This window comes from Quercus lobata, chromosome 12 (genome assembly GCF_001633185.2).
Source record: "Quercus lobata isolate SW786 chromosome 12, ValleyOak3.0 Primary Assembly, whole genome shotgun sequence".
In the NCBI taxonomy this organism is placed as follows: domain Eukaryota; kingdom Viridiplantae; phylum Streptophyta; class Magnoliopsida; order Fagales; family Fagaceae; genus Quercus; species Quercus lobata.
In genome coordinates this window covers 31,732,053-31,745,729 of record NC_044915.1, presented here as the reverse complement: position 1 = coordinate 31,745,729, position 13,677 = coordinate 31,732,053, and the positions used below count along the sequence as shown (strand labels likewise).

Below are 13,677 nucleotides of genomic sequence, written 5' to 3'. Positions count from 1 at the left end.
CGTTCTTCTAAAGAATTTTTATTGATTTTATCTTTATTTTATCCAAATAGATAAAGTCTAATTACAAAATTGGTTATAATTTAAAATTACAACTTCCTTTATAAAAATTAATATTACTACGTATTTTAAAATTTTAACCATTGAATTACATGTTCTTGAAACTCTTAATACACACATGTCAAATTTTGTGTCAATTGGATATTATTTTTTATATGATCTATAAGGTTATATCTTATATATAATTTAAAATTACAAAAACTTACAATTTAGATAATTTATTGATGATATAGTTATTAATTTTTAATTTTTAAAAAATTTTGCAAGCATTGATATTGGAGGATATAAGAAGAAAAGCAATCTAATGATAGATTTGTCAAAATTCACCTCCAATAAAAAGATATTGAGTAATGTTGTAGCCTTAAGTTTCAACCAATTTTATAACTAAATTTTGCCCCATCCAAATTATGAGAGATCAAAATATACACACTGCTTTGTTTAATAATATTTTCATTGTTTCTATGAATAAAAAAAAAAATGTAACAATTTAGAACTTTTTTTTTTTATGAACCAATTTAGAACCGTTTTATCTCTTTGTACACTTGCTCATGTCATCAATAATGTTATAAGTAAAATACTTTAAGGTTTTCTAATTAAATTTAAATGAGTTTTATTAATATGTTGACATACATTAATAAACTATTTTTAAAATAAAATTATGAAAAAATGAAAAAAAAATTATTAACTTTTTAAATATTATTTTCAATTTCTTATAAAAAATTTATTAAAATGGATATATATATTGTAGGGCCCAAATGATTTATGGGCCAGGCCCATCTACCCGGGGAGAATCCAAAGGCCCAAGCCGAGGAAGGCTATGGCCTAAGCTCGACAAAATAGCCTATGGATACCGCCGAGGGCAGCTCAGTCCTCGGCAAACCCAAAGTCCCCCAGAAAAAATGGTAAAAACGGTATAGGACAGAAACTTGGAAGAAAGATCTAAAATATCCAGGGAAAGCTGCCTTTACTGTCATTTAATACTCTTAACCTGACATAGCCGCATTCTTTGGCTTTTACAACCATCCCCAACGACTTTGGGTATGGGCAGATGGGACAAATATCAGCCTTGAAAATGTTGACCCTATATGTGGACGAAGGACAGTGAACATAGGCGGGTATAAAAAAGAAAAATCAGTAACCTAGAGGAGGCTGGGAAAAATGGCCAAAAACCAGAGCCTCCCAGCCCACCTCCAGGAGAAAGACTCCAGGGTTGAAGGAAAACTTAATCTTGTATGAACACCACGAAAAACCCACCGCCTGTCGATCAAGGCCTAGCCTTCCAAACCCAAGCTCTACAAATGATATTGTTTGGGCCTTTTTACGTGCGAATCCGACACCGTTACGGTCCGCCACGAATCGTGTCCTTACATATATTAACTAAAAGTGTTCAAATTTAATTAATTAGGAAACTATGGTAGGAAACTTGCAATACTAATTTAGAAATTTTTTTTTTTTTAAATCAAAATCAAAATCAAAATCAACCCTGGTCAACGCCATTCGAACGGCCTGGATCTAAATTAAACATCATAGTCTGTTACCTGCGCCATCAAACCTCATCCTCGCCATTAGTGTTATCTCTCCATTTCCACCATTATTTCAACTCCAACTAAAGAAACAGTTCCTTCTCAAAAAAAAAAGAAAACTAAAGAAACAGTATACTTACAAATCGAGGTGGAAAAAAAAATAATAAAAAAAAAAAACGATGTCGTTGTGTTCATCTTTATCTCTATCTTTATCTTTATCGTCTCCCAAATCTTTCTCTTTCTTATCGAAAACCAAACCCTTGAGCTTCAATGGTGTCTCAGGCTCACCTGTTACATATCGCTTCAGAGCCTCCGCTGATGTTCCCGATTTTCTCTCTGCCGATTGGTACGCTTTTGATTCTGCGTATTGAATTGTTTGATTTTTTATTTTTAGCTTTCTAAGTTGGACTTTTTTAAGATTATGTTACCAGTTACTAGAATTCTTAAGCCTCGTAAAACAATGATAGGACTTAGGTGAAACTGAATTCGTGCCAATCCCCACTTAATAATACTATGTAGCATTGAAGTTAAAATGGTCGATCTTAGTTGCTAACAACCTTAAAATTGATAAATTTTAGTCCCTAACAAACTTAAAAAGTGATCACTTTTAATCTCTACTATGTCTAACGTAGTTTTGACCTGTCTGTATTCAGTTTGGCCATGTTGTCTAAGGGACTAAAAGCGATCACTTTAAATTTCAAGGACTAAAATCGCTCATGTTGAATCAATGTTTCAACCAATAAGATTAGCACCAACCATCTTGGTTAAAGTGTTTGGTATGGTAATGGTGGTTCTGGAAAACTCTCTAGGCTTAGCCTGACCCCGAATCAATTTGTTCTAGTTTATATAATTTGTACTAATTAGTATTTTGCTTTGTTGTATTGCAGGCTTGAATCTCGCAAGAAGAGACCTTTTGGCCCTAGATTAAATGTAACTCCAACTTTGCACATTAGTACAAGGCATCAACATTGTTGCTCTACAGTTAGTCAATCTATGTTAACCCTTGCTATAGTTTAGTGCAGAAGAAGCTGTCCAGCACCAGCTTGATGCATTGAAGTACAATGACCAGCCCCGTCAAGATTATGGAATCGAGGTTATGTACAGGGTAATTTACAAATACTGGAACTCTTTTTTCCTTTGGCTGGTTTATATTGCTTGGAGATTAGTGTTCAATGTTAATAATGTTATCTTTTTCCATGACAGTTTGCTGGATTTGATCCTTTTCAAAGGTCCACCTATTTTGGGCCCTTCTTTGATTTGGGACAGGTAAGAAGTTATAAATTTTGAGTAATTTTGCCACTAATACTATATTTGCTGATATCTTTTCTTGGTTTGCTGCTTCACTGTCAGTGCAGTTTGAACGGTTTAGGCGGATTTTTCACCATTCAACATATCGAGTTTTACTTGGTCATAAGGATAGAAAGATTCTTAGCGGCTTGTTTGTGAAGGAGGTATAAATGGCTTCTTATTTACATGGTAAATAAATGAATATATAATTTACCTGTGATGAGCTTTGAGTGATGCCACTTTCTGATATATAAGCCATGTACCATTCATCTGGCATAAAATTTTCAATTCTTTATGCTGTTCTCAGTAATTTTTCCCCTCACTAATCAACTGTTACTGGTGTATGAGCTGAAAAACAGAACCGATTCAAGCAGAGGGTTTGGATACGAGGAAGTCGCCCAGGGGAAGAAGAAATATTCCAGATTACCATGGCTCAGGTTTGCTCATTGTACCTTTTGTTTATGATAGTCATATTTTGCCATGTGTCACACAAGGAATCCAGTTGGCACTTTATCGCTACTTCGTTTCTGTTTTAGGTTCTGTGTTCTATCATCAGAATATGGTCTTCTGAAAATTTTTTCCAGTCATTATTATGTAGCCATATCCCATTTAGTTGAGCCTTTAGCTTTTCCCAGTGTATCACTAGTCATGGTAAATAGGTAGTGTAGCACTGAGTCCATTGCATTGTTATGAAGCCAATGCATGTTCTTGTACGTTATGTGTCATAGATCCAAACCTGAGAAGTGGAACTGTGGTTTTGGATCTAACTGTCGTGCTCTAGGGCTATGCTGGTTTCAGGTTGTCAGCAGGGTGATTGCTGACCTGTTAATTTGATTTGGTTTAAGGCTTCAATCTCAAGGAATTCTTTTATTAGCTGGCTGGCAATAAGGAATAGACTCTCAAACCAAGGCAGAATTAGCTCAATGGGGGCCATGAGGGAGACTTTTAATATGTTTTCCGTAGAAGCTAGTTGGAGAGTTGTGATCATTTGTTCTTTGAGTGTTCTTTCTCTTGAAGAATTTGGAAGCATATGATGTTTTTGAATCTAGAAGACCAGTTTGTGTCTTGCTGGGATGCTGTGAATCACTTTAAAAGCTTAAAGAGAAGAGTTTCAACTTTCAAGACAACTCTTAGCAAGCTGGCTTGGTGGACGTATATTATATTTGGTTAAAAGAAATGCTTGTGTGCATAAAGGGAAAATTATCACAAGGGAAGGGATCCTTTGGTTGATCGGGAATGATGTGAGGCATAGATTTTTTTTTTTTTGGATAAGTAATGTGAGGCATAGATGGAAGTGAAGAAGTCTTTACTAATTAGAACCCTCTACAGCAGATGGAACATTTCTTTTTCTATTTAGGTGTAGTTTACTTTTTGGTTTTGCTGGTTGATTAGCCTGCTGTTTCCTATGTTTTAGCCAGTTTGGTTTGGTTTTTTTAAATTTTTTGGTTGTTTGTCATGTAGTATTGCAGCTTCTGCTGTGTTTTGTTAGGTGGCTTATTTTGCACTTTGGTTGCTGCCTGTTTAGCGGTCTGGTTGCAGTTTTGCTGCTGGTTTGGTCTGTGCTGCACTCGCTTGTAATTCCATGATTGTTTACTTGAATGTGCATTTCGTTTGGCTTTTTTTTTTTGGTTTTTTTTTTTTTTGGGGGGGGGGGGGGGGGGTGGGTGGGAAGCTTATTTGTTAATCTATAGCTTTTTAAAGCCTCAATTTTTGTAGGTAGAACTGTATTTTTGTGGTTTTTAAGCAAATAAGCAAATCCCCCTGCAACAAGAAAAAAGTGCATGTGGATAGGATCTAATGAGGGAGGTAATATTTATATAAATGCAACTGCCCAAGTTATTACATGAGTTACACAAATGTTTTGGGCTATGTATCTATATCTATATATAAAATCAGAATAGAATTCTCTAGTGTCTACATTTCTATATTTCCAAAAATAACCCTATTATATTATTGAATATTGTTTAATAATAATTAAGACTATAAGCGTAAATTGAGAAATTTAAAGTTCAAATTCAAATTCCATAAAATTAGAACACACATTGTATACTTAATATATAGCTGCTTGCAGTTACAACTTAAAAATGTTTTTAAAAAAAATTTAAAAGAGTCTTTACATGCGCATAGCTCGTGTGAAGAGACTAGTTATAATTATGGTTAAAATCGTTTTTACTTGATAATAGACTATGTAATGTCAATTTTTTTTTTTTTTTTTTTTACATAAATTCTCTGCTGCGTACCTTTACTGATCCATGGCGTGTTGAAGGCAGAGAGTTGGTGGTTTGTGGGATGGTTATTGGCTAACAGAAAGTCTACTTCACGACGGAGATGCTTTTGCTGGTGGTTTGGCTTATTGAACATGCAATGCAGCCATCATAATGTGGACCCCTGCAAATGAATACTGCCCTGTTGTCAAAGCAGAAATTGTTTACCTAAACCTCAGAATTTGTACATAAGGAATAGTTTGAACTATTGTCACGTCTATGATGAGCTTTGAACAACCAATGCCACCCACATGGAACGACCAAAATTTTTACATATGGATATAATATTATGTATAGAACAATTTAAGCATTTCACTAAGTAAAAATGAAATGATGGAATTTACAAGTGTAATCTCAAGCCAGCCTCAATAAGAAATACACCAACTTTGCAATGAGAACTTTTAAAATCACATTCGTTCACATTATTCTCATTCCTGAATGATGCGATACCAATGTCACAGGCTCGAAGGTTGTAACACCTTTTGGTAAGTAAGAAGGAAGAGAGTTTGGTAAACTCTCATCTATTTGCACCGTTGTCATGTTGCATATACTCTCCTATATCTTTGTTCCTGCTTGTATATTTGAGCTATTCTCCCCCTACCTCCAACCCCCTTGTTCTTTTTTTATTGGGGCAATTATACTTAGTACTACTTTAAACTAAACCGCTGTTTACACCCTTGAAGTGGATCAAAATGGACCGAAGTAGACCAATCACACTTTTAACTTTACTGTAACTTTTAAATATATATTTTTTTTTTTTCTGTTGAAATTGCAAACTTTAAATTCCATTTTTTTTTCCATCTAAGACCTTGCGTCCTTTGATTTTAAGAATTAGTCAAAACTTCTTCTTTTTTTTAATATTTAAAAAAAAAAAAAAAAGAACTTCTTATCTAAGGATTTGGTAAACAAATGTGTTATACCTGGTATTATGTAATGAATGTCTATCTTTAATGTTATACGTCTTAGAATGTTGTCCAGTTGTCCTTAACACATGGTTTTAAGCACTTGAGCTTAGTGAAAAGCATGTTTATGTAATTTAACATGGCTAATGTTGACATGCTGTGGTTCGACACCTGATCCTGAGGTCATGGTGGTTCCTTCCTTTGCATTTATAATTTCAGTAATGTTAGGGGCACAACTTTTTTTTTGCAAACTTATTGAGGTTGGAAGTTGTGATCATTATGATGTTACCCTGGCTCATTGTGGACTTTAGCTGTGTATCTAATTCCCAAACACGGCTCTACGGTGGCAAAATAAATTTTTTTAGTTGTTACTAATAGGAATGCGTTTTGTCCTGGTCATGGCAAAATAAATTCTTGAACTACGGGAAAAGTTGGACTTCGATAAAATAAAATGCTTCCCTACTCACAGCACTTGAGCAGCAAGAGAAACAACTTCCAACAGTTGCAAATTCTACCACATCATCATCTTCATCATAATAATCCTCTTTTATTTGTATCGTCTTTGGAGTCAATACAATTCTCCACTTCAGTCGACTTGGTCTAATTCAGTCTACTTTGGTCTATTAAGTTCTTTTTGGTTCATTTCAGTCCTCGGTCCATTCGGTAAGCTTCAATCTATTCGGTCCACTTCAGGGGCAACTATATTTTAGCAACCTAAACTATAGCCCCGTTTACACTAAAGTCCACTTTAGTCCATGTCTAAAACAAATATTATGTGGCACCACAAGGGTTAAATTTGTTAAATAATTTTGTTTTAAAGGATTGAAGAAAGACAATTCAGTATTTTCATGTGATATCATGTATACAAAGATCACGTGAGTCACATGTAACATGCTTTTCCGGTCAAGTTAACAAACTAATTGATGATATGGTGCAAAGAGAAACGCAAGGTATAATTTAAGATGATAATTGTGCTTTCTGAAAGTTCAGGATGGTAAGTATAAATAAGAATATAATTTAAGGTAGTAAAATGTAATTTCTTTTTATTATTATTATTATTATTATTTCCTTCCATTGAATCTGTTGGTTGTTGTAGCATTCTATTGACATGGGTTATGGTGAATTTGTGATTGAAACATAACAAAACCGATGTTAGTGACGTACCAAAATGAAAGTAATATTAATTCAATCACATCAGGCAATGTCATAAGTTATGAAAAATCTTGTGTCAGTCTTAACTTAATTATAGTTTTTGCTGAGAAAATGTCTTATCTAATAGGCAACATATCAGGGCCATGTACAAACAATAGTCTAGAAAGAAATCAAATCCAAATGCCGTATCACAATATTCAATACTGCCTAACTTATCTTAAGTCAGGAAACCCCTCTGGCCTCTGGTCCCAGGACACAAAATTTTCAAATGTTTTGCCAAAGCATCATTCACTACATCAGGAAATAGCCAAAGTATATCAAATAGCTCTAAGTCACCGAAGCCCTTTGCATGTTAAGAACCTCAAAGTTAAGACACTAAATTCGGGTATATTTGATGCAAGGTAAAATTCAATTAATAATATGCCGCAACAACCAATGACTCCACCACTGAGAACTAGCTTTGAGACACTATTTCTTTGATTGAGTAATATACTTTGTAACAACATAGCAGTCTGGTGGAGTAATGTTGGTGTAGTAGTTCTTGATGGTGTCTGTGATTTCGAACCCAAATTTCTTGTAAAAATTTATAGCATCTTCGTTGTTTGTCTGCACATGCAAGTAAGTCTCAGAAATGTTTTGCTTGGAGCAGAGCTCAAGAACATGGTTCAACAGCCTCGTACCTGCCAAATCCCCAGGATTAAATTACTAAATCAGTCAGTAACAGAACTTTTAGAATTCCAGCCAAATGTATGTGGATCTATTCTTATTTCTTTTTTAATCTCCCCAAATTAGTCTTCATTTAACAGGTTTTCGGATCATTAAACAATGACTCAATTGTTTGACAAGCAGCAAAATCTAGTGCTTGTCAAAAAGTTGACCACAATATTAATCTTTTGAATTTGTAAAAAAATGCTCATACATTGCTGTAATCTGTGTGGATGCTATGCTACCTGCAGGAAACCAATATATGGGGGAACACTGTAAATCTACATTAATCAATTTTTATATTGTGTATTAAATTATAACAAAGGAAACAAATATCCAAAACCAATTAATTCTTATCAATATTCAACAAAAATTTCAAGAACTACAACAAAAAAAAAAGTGTTTGTTCTTAACTAGTTTTCATTTCACAGGACTTAAGATCATTAAACAGTGACTGTGCTGTTTAGCAAGTTGTAAAACCTAAATGGCCATGTCAATGAAAAATCATTTTCATTTACATATTTGGACCAAGTCATATCAACAAGCACGATTATTTTGGCTTCTCAAACAAACTCTATACAAAAGCTCATCAAAAGGAAGATAAGTTGCATGCTCACCAATGCCTAGCCCACGATATGGTGCTAAGACACCCAATGTCATGATATAAACACGAACAGCTCCAGCTTCCTTCTTCTCAAGCCGGCATGCGATTGAACCAACACAGATATCACCATAGTATGCTGAGGAAAAATCAAAAGAGTGCCGCTTTAGGATGACCAACAAATTTATCAATGTGGACTACATTATTACACTCCAAAATAAATGGTGGATGTTGGATGTGAGAAAATTATAGAAGTCATAATTGTGGGTACACAGCTATACATAAAAGAATAAATTCTTGTAATTTTGCTTTGCATACACCATTTTTCTGCCCATTTTTTTTGGATATGTTGTGTTTTACATATAACATGTAAATTCATCTAGATAGCCTTCTTTGTACATGGATCCTATCATTAAGGATCTGTGTAACTGACCCCAATTAGTTTGAACTAAAGCATAATTGAGTTGAGTTGTACTCTTCCTTGTGCACATGTGCATCCCCATGGAGGATCTATAGAAAATTCTCTTTGATAGACACTGTAGGCATTTGCCATAAATATGTGCTCAACACACAACTGCCCCATAAACTATGAGCTAATGAAGAAAGTAATAACCTACAATGAGTCCACGTGTATGCAGTTCAAATTGAAGAATTGTCTACATGTGCTTGTGGTGAGTTGAATTCAGGAGGATTTGTAGATCAAAGTTAAGAGTTGTAGAAGAACTCAAAATGGCTAGAGTTTGATGAGGATTATATATATAAAACTTTTATGGCTATTTGGTAGAGAAAGTACCTGGGGCGTTACAGTTTTGATAGGCAAGAGGAAGGGCATGGCTTGGGGTTTTAAGGTGGAAGGAAAAGAGAGAAATTTATGGTGTCTTGCGCTGGATGAACAACACCCATGAACAGAACCACAAGAAAGAGAAGAAGAAAACAGAGGAGAAATAGAGAAAAAGAACAATACAAACAACATGCCTTAATACTAAAAATGCTCAATATTTTTATTCATAAATACCATCTATACTTCAAGTAAATTGAGAATACATATATATAAGAACTTTTTCTTGTACTAGTAGCATTAGGACTTAATAGTTTGACTAAAGAGGTTGTATCCAGTGCACATCTTTCACTTTTGCAAAGTCTGGGGCTGATTGGTAGCTAGCCTTAACCCCCCAATTTTTTATTTTATTTTATTTTATTTGGGAGAAGCAAATTCGTTCTTTTTCTTCAGTCCATGGTTTCATGGACTTTTGTACTTTATGCACTTGATTTGTTTTTTTTCCCTGATGTATACTTCTTATATACTTAGGTGACACCCTTCTTCTTTTTAATATATTTTTATTACCTATCAAAAAAAAAAAAAAAAATCACGAACTCAAATTCGAAACATATTGCTTCTAATAAGGTAATAACCAGTTAAAAAACTAACTAGGTCTCAAAGAAAATAAAACCCAAGATACTTCTAATCTCCTGGACAATTTTGGACTGAAGTAACTATCAAAATACCCTCAATTCACAGGGGTTGCAAAAAATAGTTTTTTTGTTCGAATTTAAAATTGATCATAACTTGTAGTCCAATAAAAACCCAAATTAAATTTTTTTTAACCCTAAGACATATAACTAGCCTTCAAAGGCCTTTGCCCTTCCACATGACGTTCAATTGGACTTCACACTTGGGCCCCATAAAATAAAGCTTGAATAGATGAATTTGCTTAGTACCAAATTAATGGATGCATCAGAAACACATCATAGATAAATCTATTGTCTATGCAGTTTAGAAGTAGATAAAGATAGGCACCTCTTACAGTGCTTGAATTGTCATTCAATACATTGTTGAATGTAGTTTTGATAAGTGTAGAATTAGGAAGTAATTACTGAATTTATGAAGAAATAATAACTACCATAAGAGGCATCATAACCTGAAAGAATAGAACATAAAATGCAAGTACTTTGGAAATTAAGAAGTATATAAAGGAGAGCAGGTGAGGGATTTATATTGCATAAATCGAAGATGGGCACATTAGGACATGTTGTACACTCAAGCATAGCAACAATTCAGGGAAGTTCGAGACTGAATTACTGAAAAGTGATGTTAAGTGTCTTGACATCCAAGAATTCTTTCAAGGATATTCAAATATTACTTGTAGCAAAATTCAGGAATTATGAGGTTGTCTGATAAAATTAGAAATATATTAGCGTCTGTTCAGGAGCCCTGCTAGGAGCAGCATTCTTGCGGTAAAGTCTTACTATCAGGTTCTTAGTAAGGGGCTTTTCCCTTACTTTCCATAAATAAAAAAATCATTTGGAACTTGGAAGGTTACAATTCCTTCTGAGGTAGCATTTTTCTCATGGACAGCAGCTTGGGGAAATATCCTCACTGTGGAGAATCTTTGAAAGCAGAATATAAGCATTGTTGATTGGTGCTGTATGTCCAAACATGGTGGGTAGACCACCGACCACTTGTTACTTCATTGTGCCTGTGTATGACATATGGTCTATGGTGTTTTGTCTTTTTGGAGTGCAGTGGGTCATGCCGAGGAGGGTGGTGGAGTTGTTGGAAAGGGGGCTTTGGAAGACATTATGTTGCTGATATGTGGGGGGCCATGCCTCATTGTGTCATGTGGAGGCAGAAAAATCGTACTTTCAATGGGGTTGAGTGTTCATCAGTGGAGTTAAAAATGTCTCTTTTACGTGCCAAGTTTGATTGGTTGGCTGCCCTTAGTGGCCATTCCTTTTCTTCCAGGAATTTCTAGGTTTATGTAATTTTGTTGTACCCCAATTACAGTGCCTATGTACTTGGGGTTCTTTTTTCATCTTCTTTTTATTTTCAATGAAGCATTACTACTTATAAAAAAAAATAGAAATATATTAAGGGACTTCTTTTCTTTGTAAATTTTGGTTTGCTTTATGCTTTTCATGCATAGAGTAGCCTTTTGATTATACATCTTTCTTACTTATCAAATATATATATATATACACACACGCATATACTAAGGGACTTAAAATCACTGAAGTTCTGAAACAAACTAGATTACTGTAAACAAAGGGAAATACATAAAATAAAATTAAAAAACACAATCTTATGCAAAAGCAAGGTGTGTTGAGTCTTGGGTAGTGCTAAAACAAAAGGTCTTATGTCCAATAATTTGTCCATGGACATTCAAAAAATTCATTAGTAATTCAGGAATTATGGAATTGTTTGACAAAATTTTAGAAAAAAATTGGCTGTCTTAAGAATCATTGAAGATCTTTGTTACATAATAAATAATTGGCATAATGTTTTTTATAAGTAAATAATTGGCATAATGGTACATACAATGTAACACAATCTTTTTTCAAAAAGAACATGCGCTGAATATTTTCGGGTGGTATTCTTTAAAGGTACAAATCTGATCATTGTCAAGCAGGCTAAGTTTTTATTTTATTTTATTGGTAAGGTCTTGAACACATCTGAAATGAGGAATGTTAAAAAGTATCAACACCAATCAAAGAAAGCATAGCACAGAAAATGAATGCAACAAAAAGGGGCTAGAAGTACTATCAATGAAATAGAAAATGAGATCTAGTCATCTAATGTGAGCTAGTGGCAAGCAAAGAACAAATACAAGTGATGTGATTTTAAGGAGAGGGAACTACAACACCAAGAGGAAGACTAAAACGAAGATATATACTGCACTGACTAGAAAAACATGATGGCCTCTAATATAACAGAGGAAATGGCACTGAACAGATATGGATGTTGAAAAAGGACTCAAGCTGATAATTAAAAGTGGTTGGCATTAGGCCATACTCGGATTCTTCATTCACCCTCTTTTCCCCATTCCTAACATATTTAAACAACCTCGGCATATAACTTAAAAAGCTAATGACTTAGAAAACATGTTGTTTTTCACGTGAAAAGAAATGATTCATTTAGAATCAAAACTAACATACTAATTCTTCAACAAACAGGAAACGTTAGAGTGAAAAAAAAAAGCTACTCAAATTGGATTTAAATTAATTGTAATTTAAGATCTAAACGCAATGCTCCAAGGTTCGCAACAAATAAAAGTAAAATCTTCAGATAATAGCAATGGCAAAGGGTCTGATTTCCACAAACTTTTTCTTTTAGCTTTTTAGCTTATTTGCTTATGAACAGCTTTTAAAGGCCTCATTTTTTCTAGGTACAACCATACTTACGCCAACTTTCAGCACATAAGCAATCAACAAAAACCTGCATCCAAAAGTTCCAAACGCACAAGTGCATTGTATATTTCCTACACTTTAATACAATAATTTTAACCATGGGCAATAACAATTTTAGAAGATGACCCTATTAGCAAGAGCACACACAAAATATTTTCAATCACGCTTTACTTTAATATACACATAAAACTCTCTTGGCTCTTTGAGGATATGATGAATTTGGTAAATAACGTCTGATTCACATGAAATTTGGCATGCATATTGGGAGCAATAAAAACATGTAATCTAATGGTCGGATTGCCAAAATATTAATCCTACAAAAAGTTATGAACTGGTGCAACATTGCAAAGATTCCCTATGAAAAAGGAAAGAAGAAAGGTTGATTCACTTTTTTTTTTTAAAAGGGGGTTAATTCACTTTAAATCCAAATGTATCAAATATAATACAGAATAACATGTAATAATCCACAGCAAAAAGAAACAATTAACAACTGCTACACCATGAAAACAAGAAAACTAGGAAAACCCAGTAAAGAAAACCCATCAAAGATAGACTACGAGGATTAAAAACTATCACGAGCCTAATAAACCAATATAACAAGAACCCATCAAAGATAAGAGTAAAAAGAAGCAAAACCCATAAAAGATAAATGATATGAGGCAGTGAAAAAAAGATAAACGGAACTGACCGAGCTTCGTAAAGTCACCGGAAGCGAGGGCATCGGCGTAGTACTTGTCGTTGTAGCGGACAGGGAAGAGGGCTGTGTTGAGTTTCTTCAGCTGCATCAAGTTTTTGTCCCTCAAACCTTCCAGCGATATTGGCACCTCTCGCCCACCTCCCATTGTTTTTTTTTTTTCTCTTTTCTTTCTCTTGGTGGTGTTGTGGTGGGCAAAGATGGATTGAAAGAAAGGAATTAATCCACAGTGGAAGGAGAGGGAAGAGAGGGAAGTGGTTTTTGTCAGAGCAGAGCAGACTGGTGAGGTGACCCCTTTTTTTTACTG

The 13,677-nt window shown here is 34.3% G+C and overlaps 2 protein-coding genes across 5 annotated transcripts; one reads left to right on the top strand and one right to left on the bottom strand.

The window, feature by feature from the left end:
• The first annotated feature begins 1,591 nt into the window (after positions 1-1,591).
• On the top strand, positions 1,592-5,529 carry LOC115972410. 4 transcript variants are annotated; one of them, XR_004087476.1, is made up of 8 exons: positions 1,592-1,926; positions 2,468-2,510; positions 2,593-2,685; positions 2,784-2,846; positions 2,936-3,031; positions 3,227-3,304; positions 4,584-4,673; positions 5,138-5,219. XR_004087476.1 is itself a non-coding variant. In XM_031092692.1 (7 exons), exons 1-7 carry the CDS (start codon positions 1,760-1,762, stop codon positions 5,263-5,265), a joined length of 672 nt encoding a protein of 223 aa, XP_030948552.1. In that variant the 5' UTR covers positions 1,596-1,759; the 3' UTR covers positions 5,266-5,529. The 4 variants fall into 4 exon arrangements, 2 of the variants coding, with proteins under 2 accessions (XP_030948552.1, XP_030948553.1); XR_004087477.1 differs by having other exon boundaries at positions 5,134-5,218; XM_031092692.1 differs by lacking the exon at positions 4,584-4,673 and having other exon boundaries at positions 1,596-1,926; positions 5,134-5,529.
• Positions 5,530-7,240: 1,711 nt separating this feature from the next.
• LOC115972626 (N-alpha-acetyltransferase 50) lies at positions 7,241-13,677 on the bottom strand. The gene is made up of 3 exons (XM_031092959.1): positions 13,365-13,677; positions 8,508-8,630; positions 7,241-7,865 (listed from the first exon to the last, which is right to left on the bottom strand). Exons 1-3 carry the CDS (start codon positions 13,516-13,518, stop codon positions 7,654-7,656), a joined length of 489 nt encoding a protein of 162 aa, XP_030948819.1. The 5' UTR covers positions 13,519-13,677; the 3' UTR covers positions 7,241-7,653.